Source organism: Mustelus asterias, chromosome 1, assembly GCF_964213995.1.
Source record: "Mustelus asterias chromosome 1, sMusAst1.hap1.1, whole genome shotgun sequence".
Taxonomy (NCBI): Eukaryota; Metazoa; Chordata; class Chondrichthyes; order Carcharhiniformes; family Triakidae; genus Mustelus; species Mustelus asterias.
In genome coordinates, this window is record NC_135801.1 from 175894016 (window position 1) to 175916599 (window position 22584).

The window sequence follows — 22584 nt, forward strand, 5'->3', positions numbered from 1 at the left end:
TTGGATTGTGGGAGGAAACTGGAGCGCCCGGAGGAAACCCCACGCAGACACGGGGAGAACATGCAAACTCCACACAGACAGTGACCCGAGGCTGGAATCGAACCCGGGTCCCTGGCGCTGTGAGACAGCCACAGTGTTAATCACCGTGCCACCCTAATGTAAGCCTACTTGTGACAGTGATAGTAGTAGAGGCGGGTACAATTCTGTCTTTTAAAAAGCATTTAGACAGTTGCATGGGTAAGGTGGGTATGGAGGGATATGGGCCAAACGCGGGCAACTGGGACTAGCTTAGTGGTTACATAAAAAGGGCGGCATGGACAAGTTGGGTCGAAAGGCCTGTTTCCATGCTGTAAACCTCTATGACTAAGAAATAAATTTAAACTTAAAACTTAGAGCAAAGCTTCAACCTCCCAATTCTGTGGCTCAAAAGTGTCTCCCCAGTATCCTGGTTAAATATTTATCCCTCAACTAGACGACATAGACAATGGGCCTGATTTTACCAAAACGGGTGTGAAATCGTGGTAAATTTGGGTGTCGGGCCTTTACCGCGATCTGCAACCGAATCCGAGCAGATCGCGCCTTTACCGACATCCGATTCGGGCGCGGGTCCGGCCTGCACCCGAATCGGGCGGCCCGACGATTTAAATGCATTTGCATGCATTTAAATCGACTTAATGAACCGCGCGCTCAACTCTACCGCCAAATCCCACTTTGCCGTCTTCTGGCCCGATCTGCGTCCGCGCTGTTACCGACCTGCAAAATAAAAGTCTGAAGTCGCCGCTGCAGCCTCCGATGAGCGGGGTCAGAGACTGCAACGGCTCTCTGACCCAGCTCATCCTCTGGTCGGGGCGGGAGGGGGTGGGAGGAGGAGAGGGGGTGTGACGTCTCATTCCCTGGGGGTGCGGGGGTGGGGGGGGGGTGGGGGGAGAGGGGGTGTGATGTTTCATCCCCTGGGGAGTGTGGGGGTGAGGAGGGGGGTGGTGGGAGGGGAGGGGCTGTGATGTCTCATCCTCTGATTTGCTGATGACACCAAAGTCGGTGGTGTGGTAGACAGTGAGGAAGGGTGTCGTAGTTTGCAGGAAGACTTAGACAGGTTGCAAAGTTGGGCCGAGAGGTGGCGGATGGAGTTTAATGCGGAGAAGTGTGAGGTAATTCACTTTGGTAGGAATAACAGATGTGTTGAGTATAGGGCTAACGGGAGGACTTTGAATAGTGTGGAGGAGCAGAGGGATCTAGGTGTATGTGTGCATAGATCCCTGAAAGTTGGGAATCAAGTAGATAAGGTTGTTAAGAAGGCATATGGTGTCTTGGCGTTTATTGGTAGGGGGATTGAATTTAGGAGTCGTAGCGTTATGTTGCAACTGTACACAACTCTGGTGCGGCCGCACTTGGAGTACTGTGTGCAGTTCTGGTCCCCACATTACAGGAAGGATGTGGAGGCTTTGGAGAGGGTGCAGAGGAGGTTTACCAGGATGTTGCCTGGTATGGAGGGGAGATCCTATGAGGAGAGGCTGAGGGATTTGGGATTGTTTTCGCTGGAAAGGCGGCGGCTAAGAGGGGATCTTATTGAAACATATAAGATGATTAGAGGTTTAGATAGGGTGGATAGTGATAGCCTTTTTCCTCTGATGGAGAAATCCAGCACGAGGGGGCATGGCTTTAAATTGAGGGGGGTAGTTATAGAACCGATGTCAGGGGTAGGTTCTTTACCCAGAGGGTGGTGAGGGATTGGAATGCCCTGCCAGCATCAGTAGTAAATGCGCCTAGTTTGGGGGCGTTTAAGAGATCCGTAGATAGGTTCATGGACGAAAAGAAATTGGTTTAGGTTGGAGGGTCACAGTTTTTTTTTTAACTGGTCGGTGCAACATCGTGGGCCGAAGGGCCTGTTCTGCGCTGTAATGTTCTATGTTCTATGTTCTATGTTTCTGGGGGGGGGGGGGGGGGGGGGGGGGGGGGGGCGGGGGCGGGGGCGGGGGCGGGGGGGTGTGATGTCTCATCCCCTGGGGAGGAGGGGGGGAAGGGGGGGGGGGGGGTGGTGGGAGGGGAGGGGCTGTGATGTCTCATCCTCTGGGGGGGTGGGGGGGGGGGTAGAGGGGTGTGACGTATCATTCCCCAGCGGGGGGAGGAGAAGGGGTGTGACGTCTCATCCTCTGGGGGGTGGTGGGGGTGTGACATATCATCCCCCAGCGGGGGGAGGAGAGGGGGTGTGACGTCTCATCCTCTGGTCGGGGAGGGGTCCGCTGCCAGTCTGCGGCCGATCCCTCCTGCCGGAGTGGATGTGCCATCCCACAAAACCTTCAGGATGAAGCGATTCCTCGCTAAGAAGATGAAGCAGAACCGGCCGATTCCACAGTGGATCCGCATGAAAACCGGCTACAAGATCAGTACAAGTCCAAGAGGAGACACTGGAGAAGGACCAAGCTGGGCCTGTAAAGGGATACACCATCACTGGTACACTACCAGCCACAGCCATCTCTCCCGCTCTCTTGCCCCTGCAGGGAAGAGTAATCTGTGGCTGGTAAAATTCCCCCCAATGTTTCGGGGAAATTGGTTGTCCTATTTCTTTCCGCCACTCTCTGTGTAAAAAACGTCCCTCTGATGTCTGAGTTATACTTCGCCCCTCTCAGCTTGAGTCCGTGACCCCTCGTGATCGTCACCTCCGACCTGGGAAAAAGCTTCCCACTGTTCACCCTATCTATACCCTTCATAATTTTGTACACCTCTATTACGTCTCCCCTCATTCTCCGTCTTTCCAGGGAGAACAACCCCAGTTTACCCAATCTCTCCTCATAGCTAAGACCCTCCATACCAGGCAACATCCTGGTAAACCTTCTCTGCACTCTCTCCAATGCCTCCACGTCCTTCTGGTAGTGCGGCGACCAGAACTGGACGCAGTACTCCAAATGTGGTCTAACCAGCGTTCTATACAGCTGCAACATCAGACTCCAGCTTTTATATGGCACGGTAGCACAGTGGTTAGCACTGCTGCTTCACAGCTCCTGGGTTCGATTCCCGGCTCGGGTCACTGTCTGTGTGGAGTTTGCACATTCTCCTCGTGTCTGCGTGGGTTTCCTCCGGGTGCTCTGGTTTCCTCCCACAGTCCAAAGATGTGCGGGTTAGGTTGATTGGCCAGGTTAAAAATTGCCCCTTAGAGTCCTGAGATGTGCAGGTTAGAGGGATTAGCGGGTAAAATATGTGGGGGTAGGGCCTGGGTGGGATTGTGGTCGGTGCAGACTCGATGGGCCGAATGGTCTCCTTCTGCCCTGTAGGGATTCTATGATTCTATACTCTATATCCCGTCCTATAAAGGCAAGCATACCATATGCCTTCTTCACCACCTTCTCCATCTGTGCTGCCACCTTCAAGGATTTGTGGACTTGCACACCTAGGTCCCTCTGTGTTTCTATACTCTTGATGGCTCTGCCATTTATTGTATAACTCCCCCCTACATTAGTTCTTCCAAAATGCATCACTTCGCATTTATCTGGATTAAATTCCATCTGCCATTTCTCTGCCCAATTTTCCAGCCTATCTATATCCTGCTGTATTGTCCGACAATGTTCATCACTATCCGCAAGTCCAGCCATCTTCGTGTCATCCGCAAACTTGCTGATTACACCAGTTACACCTTCTTCCAAATCATTTATATATATCACAAATAGCAGAGGTCCAGTACAGAGCCCTGCGGAACACCACTGGTCACAGACCTCCAGCCGGAAAAAGACCCTTCGACTGCTACCCTCTGTCTCCTGTGGCCAAGCCAGTTTTCTACCCATCTAGCCACCTCTCCTTGTATCCCATGAGCCTTAACCTTCTTAACCAACCTGCCATGAGGGGCTTTGTCAAATACCTTACTGAAATCCATATAGACAACATCCATGGCCCTTCCTTCGTCAACCGTTTTTGTCACTTCCACAAAAAACTCCACCAAATTTGTAAGGCATGACCTCCCTCTTACAAAACCATGCTGTCTGTCACTAATGAGATTGTTCCGTTCTAAATGCGCATACATCCTGTCTCTAAGAATCCTCTCCAACAACTTCCCTACCACGGACGTCAAGCTCACTGGCCTATAATTACCTGGGTTATCCCTGCTACCCTTCTTAAATAACGGTACCACATTCGCTATCCTCCAATCCTCAGGGACCTCACCTGTGTCCAATGAAGAGACAAAGATTTCCGTCAGAGGCCCAGCAATTACATCTCTTGTGTCCCTGAGCAGTCTAGATGCCATCAGGCCCTGGGGATTTGTCAGTTTTAATGTTACCTAAAAAACCTAACACTTCCTCCCTTGTAATGGAGATTCTCTCTAACGGGTCAACACCTCCCTCTGAGACACTCCCAGTCAACAAGTCCGTCTCCTTTGTGAATACCGATGCAAAGTATTCATTTAGGATCTCCCCTATTCCCGTGGGTTCTAAGCATAATTCCCCTCCTTTGTCCCTGAGAGGTCCAACTTTTTCCTTGACAACTCTTTTGTTCCTAACATATGAATAAAATGCCTTAGGGTTCTCCTTAATCCTGTCTGCCAAGAACATTTTGTGACCTCTTTTTGCCCTTCTAACTCCCCATTTGAGTTCTTTCCTACTCTCTCTGTATTCCTCCAGAGCTTCATCTGTTTTCAGTTGCCTGGACCTAAGGTACGCCTCTCTTTTCTTTTTGATCAGGTCCTCAATTTCCCTGGTTATCCACGGCTCCCGAATCCTACCTTTCCTATCTTTCCTTTTTACAGGCACATGCCTGTCCTGCAGCCTTGTCAACTGTTCCTTAAAAGACTCCCACATGCCAGACGTGGACCTATCCCCGAACAGCATCTCCCAATCAACGGCCACCAATTCCTGCCTAATCCGGCTATAGTTAGCCTTCCCCCAATTTAGCACCCTACCCTTAGGACAACACTCGTCCTTGTCCATTACTTTCCTAAAGTTAACAGAGTTGTGGTCACTATTTGCCACATGTTCCCCGACCGAAGCTTTGACGACCTGGCCGGGCTCATTTCCCAGAACTAGATCCAGTATAGCCCCCTCTCTAGTTGGGCTATCTACATACTGTTCCAAAGAACCTTCCAGTACGCATTTTACAAATTCCTCCCCGTCCAGACCCCCAGCCCTAAGCACTTTCCAGTCTATACCAGGGAAATTGAAGTCTCCCATTACAACAACCCTATTTTTTCTGCACATATCCAGAATCTCCTGACATATCCGTTCCTCCACTTCCCGTGGGCTGTTGGGTGGCCTGTAGTATACCCCCAGCATAGTGATTGCACCTTTCCTGTTTCTGAGCTCCACCCACAGCGACTCATTACATGACCCCTCTAAATTGTCCACCCTCTGCACCGCTGTAATATGCTCCTTAACTAATACCGCTACTCCCCCACCTTTTTTAGCCCCTCCTCCGTCTCGCCTAAAACACTTATACCCCGGAATATTCAGCTGCCAGTCCTGTCCTTCTTTTAACCAAGTTTCCGTCACCGCAACCACATCCAAATTCCGTGTAAGCATTAAGGCCCTAAGTTCGTCTGTTTTACCCGTTATGCTCCTCGCATTGAAGCAGATGCACTCCAGACCTCCAGGCCCACTCAGGTCATCCTGTTCCAGAGTGCTCCTCTTCTTAGCTAGCCTTGCCCTGGCCCCCAGCTCGACCCCAGCCTCAGTACTTACTGACCTACTGTTTTGATCCCCACCCCCCTGCCACACTAGTTTATTCTGTCCACTCTGCTTTGTAAGTTTAAAAATTGAGTAATTAAAACAAAATACAGTGTTCATTCCACATGTGATTAGAGGCATCATCTCATTCTTACCCCTCCCTTAAAGCTGTGCAAAATTTACCTTTCCCTTTTCCGAAACTGGTGGGGACATCGCCTCCGGGAATCTAGAAAGTGAGGAGACACGGGGATATAGCGGGTAAATAAATACTGCTACGATTAATGAAATGGATCAATGTCGATATTAACATTAACTAATGTCGGGACTTACCCCTCCTCCGACGGTGGATGACAATAGCAATGGTAGAACTCAGCAACAGGAGGTTGAAGGCGAGAAATGACCCCCAGATAGTCCAGCTGCACACATATCCTGGTAGAACAACACAATTACACGTCAGGAATCTTTGCTCAGCACAACACAATGGACAGATCTATACACAGGACAAAGCCAGCCATGTCACTGGGCAAAAACCCACTGGGTCATTCAAATGTTAAGGCTGTCTGTAGTCCAGCGCTGATACATTCCACATCCAGCGTCCCAACTGGAGAGCTTGAGTCAAAGCTAATTGTGTCTGTAATCTTAACATTACCGGAACATGTCTCAAAACAGAATTCCTTTGGACTGGAATTTCTTACGGTTTGATTTCAACACTGAGAGCTTTAAGTGAATGATTTTTAAAATGAATCTGGGTATTAGTGTGATAGATGCCCATTAGAAACATAGAAACACGCAGCATGGAAAAGACACCAAAGCCTCACATGCAAACATTAATGTCTCTCAGTCACTCCCCAAACCCAAACATTAATGTCTCTCAGTCACTCCCCAAACCCAAACATTAATGTCTCTCACTCACTCACTCCCCCAAACACAAACATTAATGTCTCTCAGTCACTCACTCCCCAAACCCAAACGTTAATGTCTCTCACTCACTCACTCCCCCAAACACAAACATTAATGTCTCTCACTCACTCACCCAAACACAAACATTAATGTCTCTCAGTCACTCACTCCCCAAACCCAAACGTTAATGTCTCTCACTCACTCACTCACTCCCCCAAACACAAACATTAATGTCTCTCAGTCACTCCCTAAACCCAAACATTAATGTCTCTCAGTCACTCCCCAAACCCAAACATTAATGTCTCTCAGTCACCCACTCCCTAAACCCAAACGTTAATGTCTCTCAGTCACTCACTCCCCCAAACACAAACATTAATGTCTCTCAGTCACCCACTCCCGAAACCCAAGCATTAATGTCTCTCAGTCACTCACTCCCTAAACCCAAACGTTAATGTCTCTCAGTCACTCACACCCGAAACCCAAGCATTAATGTCTCTCAGTCACTCACTCCCTAAACCCAAACGTTAATGTCTCTCAGTCACTCCCTTGAATCCAAACATTGTCTTTCAGTCATTAGCTCCCTCAAATAAATACTTAATTCTCCATTGATTTTTTTCTTCCTCATCCTACCTCCCTATGACCTCTCTATCAGTGTGCATAGAAGCCACTGATGCCATTAGGTCAAGGCTTGATCTTGCACTTTTCAATTTCTCAGATCAAGCCCATGTCCCATGGATCTAGATAGCTCATCACTCTATCTGCTGAAAGATGAAGCTGTCATGTATGGTTCCGTTGACCATCATTTATGGCCATGTTGAATGTCATAAATGGTCCTATTATCTGTCATGTAGGGTCATGTTGACCATCATGTTTGGTCCTATTGACTTCCATGTATGGTAATGCTGACCATCATGCATGGTGCCATTGACTGTCATGTATGATCCTATTGACTGTCTTGTATGGTCATGTTGACTGCCATGTATGGTCCCATTGATCATCATTTATGGTCCCATTAACTATCATGTATGGTCATGTTGACCAACAGAAAGATGCAAACAAGTTAAAGAGAATAAAAGAAAAAAACCTTTTCCGACTTCAGCACGCTCCAAAGTATTTTACAGCCAATTAACACAATAAGAAGTCTCACAACACCAGATTAGAGACTTCTTACTGTGCCCATCCCCGTCCAACGCCGGCATCTCCACATCATGACAGCCAATTGAGTACTTTCGCAGTGTGGCCATTGTTGGACTTTTGCGAAGTCACAGCCAATGTCCGTACAGCAAGATCCCACAAACGGCAATTAAATAAATGGCCATTTCATACATTTCTGTACTGGTTGAGGGATACATATTGTCTAATATGCCGGGAGAGCTCCCCCACTCTTCTAATGACACCTTGAGATGTTTCACATGTATAGGCTAGGGCAACAAAACCTTGGTTTAATGTTTATCTATTAGTGCCGCAAGTAGGCTTACATTAACACTGCAATGAAGGTACTGTGAAAATCCCCTAGTCGCCACACTCCGGCATCTGTTCGGGTACACTAAGGGAGAATTCAGCATGATCAATGCCCCTCACCAGTGCTGCCCCGTCTCACCCCAAAGGCCAGTATCTCCGGCAGTGAGGCACTCCGAGTACTAGACTGGACTATATGCCCAGATTCTGCAGTGAGACTTGAACTCAAGATGTTCTGATTTAAAGGCAAGATGGAATACTGTCACTGAGCAAAGGCTGCTGATCCTGTTTCAAGAGATCTTGCTTTGCAGATACAACAGGAGTACCAAGAAGCTTTATTGTACAAGATTGAAATGTATAAAATTCTGACAGTGCCGGACAAACTAGATACAGGGAGGATGTTTTCCCTGGCTGGGGAGCCGGGGACTCTATCTCAGGATACACGGTAGACCATTTAGGATTGAGATGAGGTGAAATCTCTTTACTCAGAGAGTGGTGAACCTAACGAAGTAGAAAGGAACGAGAGCTTCAAGTTTTTAGGTGTCCAGATCACCAACAATCTGTCCTAGTCCCCCCACGCCAACACTATAGTTAAGAAAGCCCACCAACGCCTCTACTTTCTCAGAAGACTAAGGAAATTTGGCATGTCAGCTACGACTCTCACCAACTTTTACAGATCCTCCTTAGAAAACATTATTTCTGGTTATTTCACAGGTTGGTATGGCTCCTGCTCTGCCCAAGACCGCAAGGAACTACAAATGGTCGTAAATGTAGCCCAATCCATCACGCAGACCAGCCTCCCATCCATTGACCCTGTCTACACTTCCCACTGCCTCGGTAAAGCAGCCAGCATTATTAAGGACCCCACGCACCCCGGACATTCTCTCTTCCACCTTCTTCCATCGGGAAAAATATATAAAAATCTGAGGTCATGTACCAACCATCACAAGAACAGCTTCTGCCCTGCTGCTGTCAGATTTTTGAACGGACCTACCTCGCATTAAGTTGATTTTTCTCTACACCCTAGCTATGACTGTAACAATACATTCTGCACTGTCTCATTTCCTTCTCTACGAACGGTATGCTTTGTCTGTATAGCGTGCAAGAAACAATACTTTTCACTGTATGCTAATACATGTGACAATAATAGAAACATAGAAACATAGAAAACTACAGCACAAAACAGGCCCTGCAGTCCCACAAGTTGTGCCGAACATATCCCTACCTTTTAGGCCTACCTATAACCCTCCATCCTATTAAGTCCCATGTACTCATCCAGGAGTCTCTTAAAAGACCCGATTGAGTTTGCCTCCACCACCACTGACGGCAGCCGATTCCACTCGCCCACCATCCTCTGAGTGAGAGTGAAAAACTTCCCCATAAAATTTCCCCTGTACCTACCCCCCAGCACCTTAAACCTGTGTCCTCTCGTAGCAGCCATTTCCACCCTGGGAAAAAGCCTCTGAGAGTCCACCCGATCTATGCCTCTCAACATCTTATATACCTCTATTAGGTCTCCTCTCATCCTACGTCTCTCCAAGGAGAAAAGACCGAGCTCCCTCAGCTTATCCTCATAAGACATGCCACTCAATCCAGGCAACATCCTTGTAAATCGCCTCTGCACCCTTTCAATCTTTTCCACATCCTTCCTGTAATGAGGCGACCAGAACTGAGCACAGTACTCCAAGTGGGGTCTGACGAGGGTCTTATATAGCTGTGTCATTATCCCTGGACTCCTAAACTCAATCCCTCGATTGATAAAGGCCAGCACACCATACGCCTTCTTAACCACCTCCTCCACCTGCGGGGCCGATTTCAGAGTCCTATGGACCCGGACCCCAAGGTCCTTCTGATCCTCTACAGTGCTAAGAGTCTTTCCCTTTATATTGTACTCCTTCATCCCATTCGACCTGCCAAAATGGACCACGACGCATTTATCTGAGTTGAAGTCTATCTGCCACTTCTCCGCCCAGTCTTGCATCCTATCTATGTCCCTCTGTAACTTCTGACATCCCTCCAGACTATCCACAACCCCACCAACCTCCGTGTCGTCGGCAAACTTACCAACCCATCCCTCCACTTCCTCATCCAGGTCATTTATGAAAATGACAAACAGCAAGGGTCCCAGAACAGATCCCTGGGGCACACCACTGGTGACCGACCTCCAATTAGAAAAAGACCCATCTATACCCACTCTCTGCCTCCTTTGGGCAAGCCAGTTCTGGATCCACAGGGCAGCAGCCCCTTGGATCCCATGCCCTCTCACTTTTTCTAGAAGCCTTGCATGGCGGACCTTATTGAACGCCTTGCTAAAATCCATATAAACCACATCTACCGCTTTCCCTTCGTCAATGTGTTTAGTCACATTTTCGAAGAACTCCACCAGGCTCGTAAGGCACGATCTGCCTGTGACAAAGCCGTGCTGAGTATTCCTGAGCATACTAAACCTCTCTAAATGCTCATAAATCAAATCAAATCAAATCTGTGGAATTCTGTACCACAGAAGGCTGTGGTGGCCAAGCCACTGAATATATTCAAGAAAGAGATAGATAATCTTTTAGATTTTAATGGCACTGAGGGGCATGGGAAAAAAACAGGAATATGGCATTGAGATAGAGGGTCAGCCATGAATATATTGAATGGCGGAGAATGGGATAGATTTCTTTTATATTTCAATGGCATCAAGTCTTATGGAGAGAGTGTGAAAATATGGCACTGAGAGAGAGGATCAGTCATGATCATATTGAATGATGGAGCAGGCTCGAAGGGCTTATTCCTGCTCCTGAGGTAGTATGGGCGGAGATTAGAAATAGGAGAGGAGAGGTCACCCTGTTGGGAGTCTTTTATAGACCTCCTAAAAGTTCTAGAGAGGTTGAGGAAAGGATTGCGGAGTCAATCCTGCTTAGGAGTGAAAGTAATAGGGCAATTGTTATGGGGGATTTTAACTTGACTAATATTGACTGGAATTGTTATAGCTCTAGCTCGTTAGAGGGGTCAGTTTTTGTTCAAAGCGTGCAGGAAGGTTTTTTGACTCAGTATGTAGACAGGCCAACTAGAGGTGAGGCTATATTGGATCTGGTGCTGGGAAATGAGCCAGACCAGGTGCTAGACTTGGAAGTTGGTGTGCATTTTGGTGATAGTGACCACAATTCGGTTACGTTCACCTTAGTGATGGAAAGGGATAGGCATGAACCTCGGGCCAGTGGTTTTAGCTGGGGGAAGGGTAATTATGAGGCTATTAGGAGAGAATTAGGAAACATAGGTTGGACTAGGAGATTACAGGGACTGGGAACGTCCGACATGTGGAGTTTTTTCAAGGAGCAGCTACTGCGAGTCTGTGATAGGTATGTCCCTGTCAGGCAAGGAGGAATTGGTAGGGCTAGGGAACCGTGGTGCACCAAAAAAGTTTCTTTGTTGGTTAAAAAGAAAAAGGAGGCTTATGTTCGGATGAGACGTGAGCACTCGGGTAGTGCACTAGAAAGCTTTAGATTGGCTAAGAGGGAGTTGAAGAGCGAGCTTAGAAGGGCTAAAAGGGGACATGAGAAGACTTTGGCGGATAGGGTTAAAGAGAATCCTAAGGCGTTCTATAGGTATGTCAAGAACAGAAGGTTGGTTAGGGCAAGTTTAGGGCCAGTTATAGATGGCAGAGGGAAGTTATGTGTGGAACCGGAGGAGATTGGTGAAGCATTGAACCAATATTTCTCTTCGGTGTTCACGCAAGGGGACATGAATATAGCTGAGGAGGACACTGGGTTGCAGGGGAGTAGAATAGACAGTATTACAGTTGATAAGGAGGATGTGCAGGATATTCTGGAGGGTCTGAAAATAGATAAATCCCCTGGTCCGGATGGGATTTATCCAAGGATTCTCTGGGAGGCAAGAGAAGTGATTGCAGAGCCTCTGGCTCTGATCTTCAGGTCGTCGTTGGCCTCTGGTATAGTACCAGAAGATTGGAGGTTAGCGAATGTTGTCCCATTGTTTAAGAAGGGGAACAGAGACTTCCCCGGGAATTATAGACCGGTGAGTCTCACTTCTGTTGTCGGCAAGATGTTGGAAAAAATTATAAGGGATAGGATTTATAGTTATTTGGAGAGTAATGAATTGATAGGTGATAGTCAGCATGGTTTTGTGGCAGGTAGGTCGTGCCTTACTAACCTTATTGAGTTTTTTGAGAAAGTGACCAAGGAGGTGGATGGGGGCAAGGCAGTGGACGTGGTATATATGGATTTTAGTAAGGCGTTTGATAAGGTTCACCATGGTAGGCTTCTACAGAAAATGCAGATGTATGGGATTGGGGGTGATCTAGGAAATTGGATCAGGAATTGGCTAGCGGATAGGAAACAGAGGGTGGTGGTTGATAGTAAATATTCATCATGGAGTGCGGTTACAAGTGGTGTACCTCAGGGATCTGTTTTGGGGCCACTGCTGTTTGTAATATTTATTAATGATCTGGATGAGGGTATAGTTGGGTGGATTAGCAAATTTGCTGATGACACCAAAGTCGGTGGTGTGGTAGACAGTGAGGAAGGGTGTCGTAGTTTGCAGGAAGACTTAGACAGGTTGCAAAGTTGGGCCGAGAGGTGGCGGATGGAGTTTAATGCGGAGAAGTGTGAGGTAATTCACTTTGGTAGGAATAACAGATGTGTTGAGTATAGGGCTAACGGGAGGACTTTGAATAGTGTGGAGGAGCAGAGGGATCTAGGTGTATGTGTGCATAGATCCCTGAAAGTTGGGAATCAAGTAGATAAGGTTGTTAAGAAGGCATATGGTGTCTTGGCGTTTATTGGTAGGGGGATTGAATTTAGGAGTCGTAGCGTTATGTTGCAACTGTACACAACTCTGGTGCGGCCGCACTTGGAGTACTGTGTGCAGTTCTGGTCCCCACATTACAGGAAGGATGTGGAGGCTTTGGAGAGGGTGCAGAGGAGGTTTACCAGGATGTTGCCTGGTATGGAGGGGAAATCCTATGAGGAGAGGCTGAGGGATTTGGGATTGTTTTCGCTGGAAAGGCGGCGGCTAAGAGGGGATCTTATTGAAACATATAAGATGATTAGAGGTTTAGATAGGGTGGATAGTGATAGCCTTTTTCCTCTGATGGAGAAATCCAGCACGAGGGGGCATGGCTTTAAATTGAGGGGGGGTAGTTATAGAACCGATGTCAGGGGTAGGTTCTTTACCCAGAGGGTGGTGAGGGATTGGAATGCCCTGCCAGCATCAGTAGTAAATGCGCCTAGTTTGGGGGCGTTTAAGAGATCCGTAGATAGGTTCATGGACGAAAAGAAATTGGTTTAGGTTGGAGGGTCACAGTTTTTTTTTTAACTGGTCGGTGCAACATCGTGGGCCGAAGGGCCTGTTCTGCGCTGTAATGTTCTATGTTCTATGACTGGGGTCTGACCAAAAGTCATATTTCCTACAAGGTTAACCATACTTTACAAAAACTTTATGGTGGGACAATTGAGGAACAGTGGAGGACTTTCAAAGTGATCTTTCACGGTGCTCAGCAAAAGTATATACCAGTGATAAGGAAGGACTGAAGAAAAAGAGATAATCAGCTATGGATATCTAAGGAAATAAAGGAGGGTATCAAATTGAAAGAAAAGGCGTACAAAGTGGCAAAGATTAGCGGGAACCTAGAGGATTGGGAAATCTTTAAAAGTCAACAGAAAGCCACAAAAAAAGCTATAAAGAAAAGTAAGATGGATTATGAGAGTAAACTAGCTCAGAATATAAAAACAGAGAGCAAAAGTTTCTACAAATATATAAAATGAAAAAGAGTGGCTAAAGTAAACATTGGTCCTTTAGAGGATGAGAAGGGGGATGTAATAACTGGAAATGAGAAAATGGCTGAGGCATTGAATAGGTATTTTGTGTCGGTTTTCACAGTGGAAGACACAATTAACGTGCCAAAAATTGATGACAGGAAGGCTATGGCAGGTGAGGACCTAGAAACTATCATTATCACGAAAGAGGTAGTGTTGGGCAAGTTAATGGGGGCTAAAGGTAGACAAGTCTCCTGGTCCTGATGGAATGCATCCCAGGGTACTAAAAGAGATGGCAGGGGAAATGGCAAATGCACTAGTGGTAATTTACCAAAATTCGCTGGACTCTGGGGTGGCTCCCACAGATTGGAAAACAGCAAATGTGATGCCACTGTTTAAAAAAGGAGGTAGACAAAAGGCGGGTAACTATAGGCCGGTTAGCTTAATTTCTGTAGTAGGGAAAATGCTTGAATCTATCATCAAGGAAGAAATAGCAAAACAGCTGGATGTAAATTGTCCCATTGGTAAGACGCAGCATGGGTTCATGAAGGGCAGGTCATGTTTGACTAATTTGGTGGAATTCTTTGAGAACATTACATGCTCAATGGGGAACCTGCGGATGTGGTGTATCTGGATTTCCAGAAGGCATTTGACAAGGTGCTGTACCAAAGGCTGCTGCATAAGATAAAGGTGCACGGTGTTACGGGTAATGTATTAGCATGGATAGAGGATTGGTTAACTAACAGAAAGCAAAGATTGGGGGTAAATGGGTGTTTTTCTGGTTGGCGATCAGTGACTAGTGGTGTGCCTCAGGGATCAGTGTCGGGACCGCAATTATTTACAGTTTACATAGATGATTTGGAGTTGGGGACCAAGTGTAGTGTGGCAAAATTCGTGGATGACACTAAGATGAGTGGCAGAGCAAAGTGTGCAGAGGACGCTGAAAGTCTGCAAAGGGATATAGATAGTCTAAGTGAGTGGACAAGAGTCTGGCAGATGGAGTATAATGTTGGTAAATGTGAGGTCATCCATTTTGGTCGGAATAACAGCAAAATGGACTATTATTTAAATGGTAAAAAATTTCAGCATGCTGCTGTGCAAAGGGACCTGGGTGTCCTTGTGCAAGAATCACAAGGAGTTGGTTTGCAGGTGCAGCAGGTAATTAAGAAGGCAAATGTAATTTTGTCCTTTATTGCTAGAGGGATGGAGTTTAAAAACAGCGAGGTTATGTTGCAGCTGTATAAGGTGCTGGTGAGGCCACACCTGGAGTACTGTGCACAGTTTTGATCTTCTTACTTGAGAAAGGATATACTGGAACTGGAGGGGGTGCAGAGGAGATTCACGAGGTTGATTCCGGAGTTGAGAGGGTTGGCTTATGAGGAGAGATGGAGTAGACTGGGGCTATACTCATTGGAATTCAGAAGAATGAAGGGAGATCTTATAGAAACATACAAGATTATGAAGGGAATAGATAAGTTAGAAGCAGCGAAATTGTTTCCACTAGCGAGTGAAACTAGAACTATGGGGCATAGCCTCAAAATAAGGGGGAAGAGATTTAGGACTGAGTTGAGGAGGAACTTCTTCACACAAAGGGTTGTGAATCTGTGGAATTCCCTGCCCAGTGAAGCAGTTGAGGCTACCTCATTGAATGTTTTTAAGGCAAGGATAGATAAACTTTTGAACAGTAAAGGAATTAAGGGTCATGATGAGCGGGCGGGTAAGTGGAGCTGAGTCCACAAAAAGATCAGCCATGATTTTATTGAATGGCGGAGCAGGCTCGAGGGGTCAGATGGCCTACTCCTGCTCCTAGTTCTTATGTTCTACCCCACTGGATACGCAGATACTCCCTGGCCTGAGCTTGCTGCTTCAGTTCAGGATAGTTTTTCTCTGTCCTTATTCATTCTGCCACCACATCCATTGCAATGAACTTTAAAATATAACCATTAGTTTGATAATGATGCGTTTTAACATAAATGACATTTAGTGCCAAATTGGACAGATTCCATGGGGAATTCTGCAAGTGACCATTCATATCTGTAAACACTGAAGGAGAACCCACTGCACTTTTTAAGAGGGCAACGGACCCTTAAGCATTGATGTGACAGAAGACCCAAGGCTATGGGGATAAATGAGATGGTTTTGCTTTACTTTAGCAAAAAAAGGCAATGCAGACACGATGGGTGGAGTGGCCACACTCTGCAGGGTAAGCTGACTTGTAAAATTGAAGGGCTGGTTGACACGGCACATCAGGAGGGTTTCTTGGGGCCAAAGCACCAGGAGTCTGATTCAACTGAACAAAAATCCTCATTCTAATTGTCTCAAGGGAAGAGAGACTGAGTCTTCCATCCCTAACATTTACCACAGACCATGTATCAACGTCCTCACAAATCCATGACCGACTGAATTCATTCAAAGTTGAAGGGAACGGGTTAAAAACGCTCACTGTAATTTCAGACCATTAAAACTTTCTACATTCATCGCACTGTTGTCAAGTCCAACGAAAATAAACAGCTAAGTTTCTAAGTTTCTAAGCTGCAACTTGCTTTTAATATATTGCCTTTAAGGTGCTCAAACTCCCAAGGGGATTGAATGGAGTGGTATTGATGAACATTTGACACCCATTCACATTAGGAGAGATTAGCAGAGGTGACTGAAAGCTTGCTCACATTGTTTAAAGATTGCTTCAAAGGGACAGAAAGTGGTTTAGAGAGAGGAGCAGAGGTTTAGAGAGGGAGTTCCAGAAAAGTTTCATTGGTGGCACAGTAGTTAGCATTGCTGCCTCACAGCAGCAGGGACCTGGGTTTGATTCCCAATTTGGGTCACTGTCTGTGTGGAGTTTGCACATTCTGCCCGTGTCTGGGTTTCCTCCGGGTGCTCCGTTTCCCTCCCACACTCCAAAGATGTGCAGGCATGCTAAATTCTCCCTCAGTGTACCTGAACAGGTGTCGGAGTGTGGCGACTAGGGAATTTTCAAAGTACCTTCATCACAGTGTGAATGTAAGTTTACTTGTGACTAATAAATAAACTTTAACTTTAAATTAATGTATGGGATGGAGGGGATTGTCCTCTGAGGGATGATAAAATAGACCTTCATTATCTGGAGTTTAGAAGAATGAGAGGTGATCTACATGCAAAATTCTTACAGGTTTCCACAGCATACAAACAGGAAGGGTGTTTTCCCTGGATGGAGTCTAGAACCAGAGGACAGTCTCAGAATAAGGGGTCTTAGTTTAAGTTTAAGTTATTCAAGACTGAGATCAGTAGATTTCTACGTATTAAAAACTTCTGGTGATTTGGGGATAGTGCAGGGAAATGGTGTTAAATTAGAAGATCAGCCATCAGCTGAAAAGCGGAGCGGGCTTAAAGGGCTGACTGGCCTAATTCCCCGCTCCTATTTCTTAGGTCTTTGGCAGTCACCAATGGTGGAGTGATCATATTCAGGGATCCGCCAACATATGTCTTGAAATAAACAAATGGGCTGTGCGAATGGGAACTGCAGGAAATACTGGGAAACCATATGTAATGAAGATCCCTCAGTATTCTCTATGAACGGTATGCTTTGTCGGTATAGCGCGCAAGGAAGAATACTTTTCACTGTATGTTAATATAGTTGACAATAATAAATCAAATCAAAATCAAAATTGGGTCTATTGCTCCAGACTGGCATGTTGGTTTGCATCAGGACATCTTCCCAGGAGTTCCCCATGAATAACAGTTCCCTTCCTGGGAAATGTCAGTGTCCAGTTGAAAGGAAAACCTTCCTCATTTTTATTACAGACATTCATGGTTCTCTCAACTCCACATGGAAGTTAGAACGCTTTCCCCAGCATCTCAACCGGGGTTTGTAGGGGATTTTAAAAATAAACTAAATAACTCAAAACACAGTTCAATAAACATCTTGCACCTGACGTGGGCTGATCACTAAATAAACACAGCAGTTTTTTTTTACAGCAGCAACAACAATAGCAAAAAAACAACACAATTTAAAAAAATTAAAGGCAGAAAATGCTGGAAATCCTCAGCGAGGTAGGCAGAATCAGGGGGGAAAAAGAGAGTTAACATTTATCAGAAAACTGGGGGGAAAATCAATAAATACAGAGGCAGATTCAGATTGCGGGGGGATTCAGAGAAACAAACCTGTCCTGTAAAGAGTTCTCTGGCAAGGTTTGAGTTAGAATTGGGACATTTTAGGCCAGGCCATCCGTTCAGTAACCGTTTGCTAGTTAAATTGAATATTTAAGACCAGCCCTGTTTATCAGTCAGATGTATTCAGTGGGGAGAACAGGCCCAGTCTATCTCTCAGACCAGGTTGAGGCAATTTACATTTTTTCTTACCATTACTATTCGCTTTCTTGTTGCGGCCAGTGTTCCGGCGCCTGTTCGGAGGATTTCTGCGGCGTCTTGTAGTTGGAGGCGGGGAAGTGACTTTCTCTCTCTCTGGAACTGAAATGAACAGAGTTTGGTGAGCATTTTCTTTCCAGATGTGACATCCAAAGCGCCTTCTGACAAGGAGAAGCGGGCAATTCGCAAATGGCAATGCGGATTGTTTATATCAGACCTATAAGACATCACTCGTTTATCACAATCAGCTTTGTTAGACTTGAGGAGGGTGCTAACTTTCTCTAAGAATCCACCGCCAGCAACTAGAACAGTATTAACAAAGACAACCTTTTAAAAAGTGGACACAGAACATTAGGTTAAACCGGTATAATCTGAAAAAAAGTTCTATAAATATTATTCTTTTTGCAAGTGAGCAAATATTTACAGAACATGGGTATCTGAAATCACAACTGGGCCCGTGTCCCTTAAGCTGAACCTGTCCTTATATTTATTTTCTTAACTTCTGATGAAAGGCCATCGATTTTAAATTTTGTTTTCTCTCCAGCGATGCTGCCTGACCTGCAATATTTGTAAAACGGTTCTACTTATTTTGGTTATGTTACAGTTGACAATATTCGAACATCTCCTTACCCACGGTCAGCACACTTCCAGCCCCAAAGTACAGACGTGGAGTGTCCATCATCAGACAGTAGTAGGTCCCATTGTCGGTGAGCCTCAAGTCCTTAATCGTTAAACTGAATGTCAGTCGAAAGGCATCCCTGTTCAAAACGAACCGCCCAGTTATTCCATCTCCCTGCGCCTGCTTATTCAGGACGCTGGCCGATTTCACAAAATGCGTCGTCTGGTTGCGTTCGACTTTGTACCAAAAAACTTGCTCGAGTGAGGCTCCTTTCAAATCACAAGAGAGTTCGACCTTCTCGTCTTTGGCCGCCAGTATTTCCCTCGGAGTCTGGACTAAGACTGGCTGTGGGTAGGCACCTGGTCAGACAGTGTTGATTTTAAAAAAAACATTGACATTAGTTTTTGTCATTCCCTTTCCCGGGTAAGCATATACAAATTCGTTCATAACTTTCAAAAACACCCTTAAAAAGCAGTTAAAGAAGTTTATTTATTGGTCACAAGTAAGGCTTAGATTAACACTGCAATAAAGTTACTGTGAAATTCCCCTCGCAAACATTTACAGGAGGAGTGGGGGAGGGGGAGAACGAGGGGTATAATGGGGTAATTCTTTCGAAGAGCAGGCACTGGTACGATAGGCCGAATGGCCCCTTTCTCTGCTGTGTAACTTTATGATTCCAGAGTCGAGCCTGACACTCATCCCCTGTCTAAGCGCTGCTCAAAACTCCCTCCAATAAGTAATACTATAACAATGTTAATATAGCTTTTTCACACAGTGCAACTTACTTTGTATCCAGCAGCCCAGAATACAGATATATCCAAGAAGCTTCATGTTTAAGCTGTTTGCTGAAGGCCCGGGGAGGAGGTTGTGCTTTGAGAGAGAAACCAGTCGCCTCTAAGAGTAACCCAGGTGGTTCCCTGCCACTCGGCACCACTCAGCTGCTGGCTGAACGGCGCGTCATTCTCACACCCCTTCTATGCAAATATCACTGACAAACTCAAATCTGGACAGCGGGTTCCAGGCTCCACAACCACCCCAGGACAATAGTCAGTATTCCACACTTAACACTTCCATATGTCAACATGCCATTGGCAGACATTTAAGGAACATGAAATAGCTAAATATCATCGGTTCCATCATTGGAGAGTCATGTCACAGACACTCCAGTCTCATCACAGAGCACATATAAACTAGGCGGAGGAGTATGCAATTTAGCCCATACGACCATGGCTGATCCTAAATGTCTTATATTTATTTACAAAAACATTTCCGGCATAATTAATTAATAACATAGTTAGGTGCATTGACCCGAACAGGCGCCGGACTGTGGCGACTAGGGGAATTTCACAGTAACTTCATTGAAGTGTTAATGCAAGCCTTACATGTGACTAATAAATAACAAATAAACTTTAAACTTCATGTTGTCCAAGCACATGCTTGTATCGGTCAACACTAGGATATCTCATTCCAACACACACTGTAGATGTTGGAAACCTGCACTGTAAACTGGAAAGGCTGCTGCCAATATTCAGCATGTCACCTCTCCCCGCATGCTGCCTGACCTGCCGACTGTTTCAATTCCGTTACTCTGACAGATGTCAAATTTGGACTATTCTGTGATCCTTTGAGAATTCAGAGGAAACACTTTGGAAGGATTCAGAGAAGAAGCAAGAGCTGGGGCGTAGCAGATCAGGAAAAATAGAGCCGGGGAAGTCAGACATCAGGCATTGTGTTCTTCACTGTGCAATATATCCAAAATATTTCAAATAACATACAGGAATGATATAAACAAAGCAAGTTGCTCAACTCGCACTGTGACAGCATCAACTGAGAGCTAGAAACTCGAAAACGAAGACACTCTCTGTGAGATAAACGGGAATAAAGGTTTTTTGTGAGATGGAATCATGAAGTGTATTGAGTTAAATTAATTCCTGCGGTAGGCACAGCCGCTGGAGGTGTTCAGTTAAACGGTGCATTCCCAGTTTAGTGAGAGTGTACCCATTTGTGTCAAATCTTTCACGTGTAGTCAGCTATAATCAAACGCTTCAAGAAACATTAGAAGAACGTTCATCTGAAAGGGGTCACAATGGATTTGGGGGTGGATAATTATTTCGAATGCTACTTTAAGGTTTAGAGAGGTGCAGAAGGTCCTCTGAGGAAATGGGTGGAATCCAGGATAGTGCGGATTGTACACAGCTTGTGCAAAGACAGTGTTTGATACATCTAACTGTCTCTTATCATTCCTAACCTTTCTGAACACGAGATTTAAATCAAACAGCATTTCAGAATGTCTATTTAATCTGACTTTCTACATTACATTTTGTCAATTACTCTTGGCGCCCTGTTCACTAAACTCCATCAGATTACACACAATATCCCCCAATGTGTATTTGTGCTCGGAAAGATCTCCCAATGTTCAGCATCAACCATCAGCCTTAACTGCTTCATCTGGGAAAGCATTCCGTATGCACACAACTGGAACAGGAATCACCTTCATCTCAAGTCTACTGTGAGGCGTGTTTAGTTTATACCCGAAGCACTAAACAGTACAGGAACATAAGAATTAGGGGCAATTCAGCCCTTTCATGCCCGCTCTCGATGATCATGGCTCATCTCCATCTCATCCTAACTCCACCTCCCTGCCATTTCTCCACAGTCCTTTAGCCCGCTTTTGATCAGGTCATATTATATTAAAATATGACAATTTAATAAACGCGCGGGGTTAACAGGAGCAGGCCATTCGGCCCTTCGAGGCTGCTCCGCCATTCACTATGATCATGGTGCTATGACTATGTGCCGCAAGCTCTCTTTGTTATCTCAATAAACTGCATTTACCACGTCTCTCTTCTCACGGATATATTATACCACTTTGCAGGACCGTACTCCGCATGTGTGCGTTGATTCATTAAACTTTAATTATTCTGCATCTTCCTTACTCCGGATTTAATCGATGAACAAGTTCTAGTGGAAAATGGTCTCTCTGCTACAAAGAAAGGGTTTTTACACACGCACTTACTCTCAGAATGTCCTACAGTGAGTTATAAAAACCTAACTTACCAAGACAAGCACATTGCCAAGAAAAGCTCAGTTACCGTTTCTCAGTCATTTACATTATTGTAAGCGCGCTGACTTTAAAAAAAATGCTTCAAGTTTCAAATGATATCCAGATTTCTGTCAGCATGTCTCTGGTGTTTGACTGAACCAGGCGCTGATATGTTCCATCCTGGAACACTCGGCAGAAAACACTGATGTGCTGCAATGTTTAATCCTAATGTCGCTTCATAAATATTGAACACATCAATAGCCGTATTATCAGATTGCATTTCCAACATTTTCTTGCAGAAAGTTCAGGTGAAATAAAATGTAACCACGCAAGGCGTCCAAAAAAGGCAAGGGTTTATCAAGTCATGGAGTCATAGAGGTTTACAGCGTGGGAACAGGCCCTTCGGCCCTACTTATCCATGCCCCCTTTTTTTTTACCACTTAGCTAGTCCCAATCGCCCGCGTTTTACCCATATCCCTCTATACCCATCTTACCCATGTAACTGTCTAAACACTTTTTAAAAGACAAAATTGTACCCGCCTCTAATACTACCTCTGGCAGCTTGTTCCAGACACTCACCATGCTCTGTGTGAAATAATTGCCCCTCTGGACCCGTTTGTATCTCTCCCCTCTCACCTTAAACCTATGCCCTCTAGTTTTAGACTCCCCTACCTTTGGGAAAAGATGTTGACTATCTAACTGATCTATGCCCCCCATTATTTTATAGGCCTCTATAAGGTCACCCCTCAGCCTCCTATGCTCCAGGGAAAAAAGTCCCAGTCTATCCAGCCTCTCCTTATAACTCAAACCATTAAGTGC

The 22584-nt window shown here is 45.6% G+C and overlaps 1 gene segment (V, D, J or C); it reads right to left on the reverse strand.

Moving 5' to 3' along the window:
* LOC144500631 (Ig kappa chain V-V region T1-like) overlaps positions 1–19612 on the reverse strand; it is a 29560-nt gene extending 9948 nt beyond the window's left edge. The window contains 5 exon segments of the V gene segment in view: positions 5829–5871; positions 5976–6074; positions 18098–18205; positions 18734–19081; positions 19508–19612. Of these exon segments, the coding sequence occupies positions 5829–5871; positions 5976–6074; positions 18098–18205; positions 18734–19081; positions 19508–19553 (644 nt within the window).
* Positions 19613–22584: the final 2972 nt, after the last annotated feature.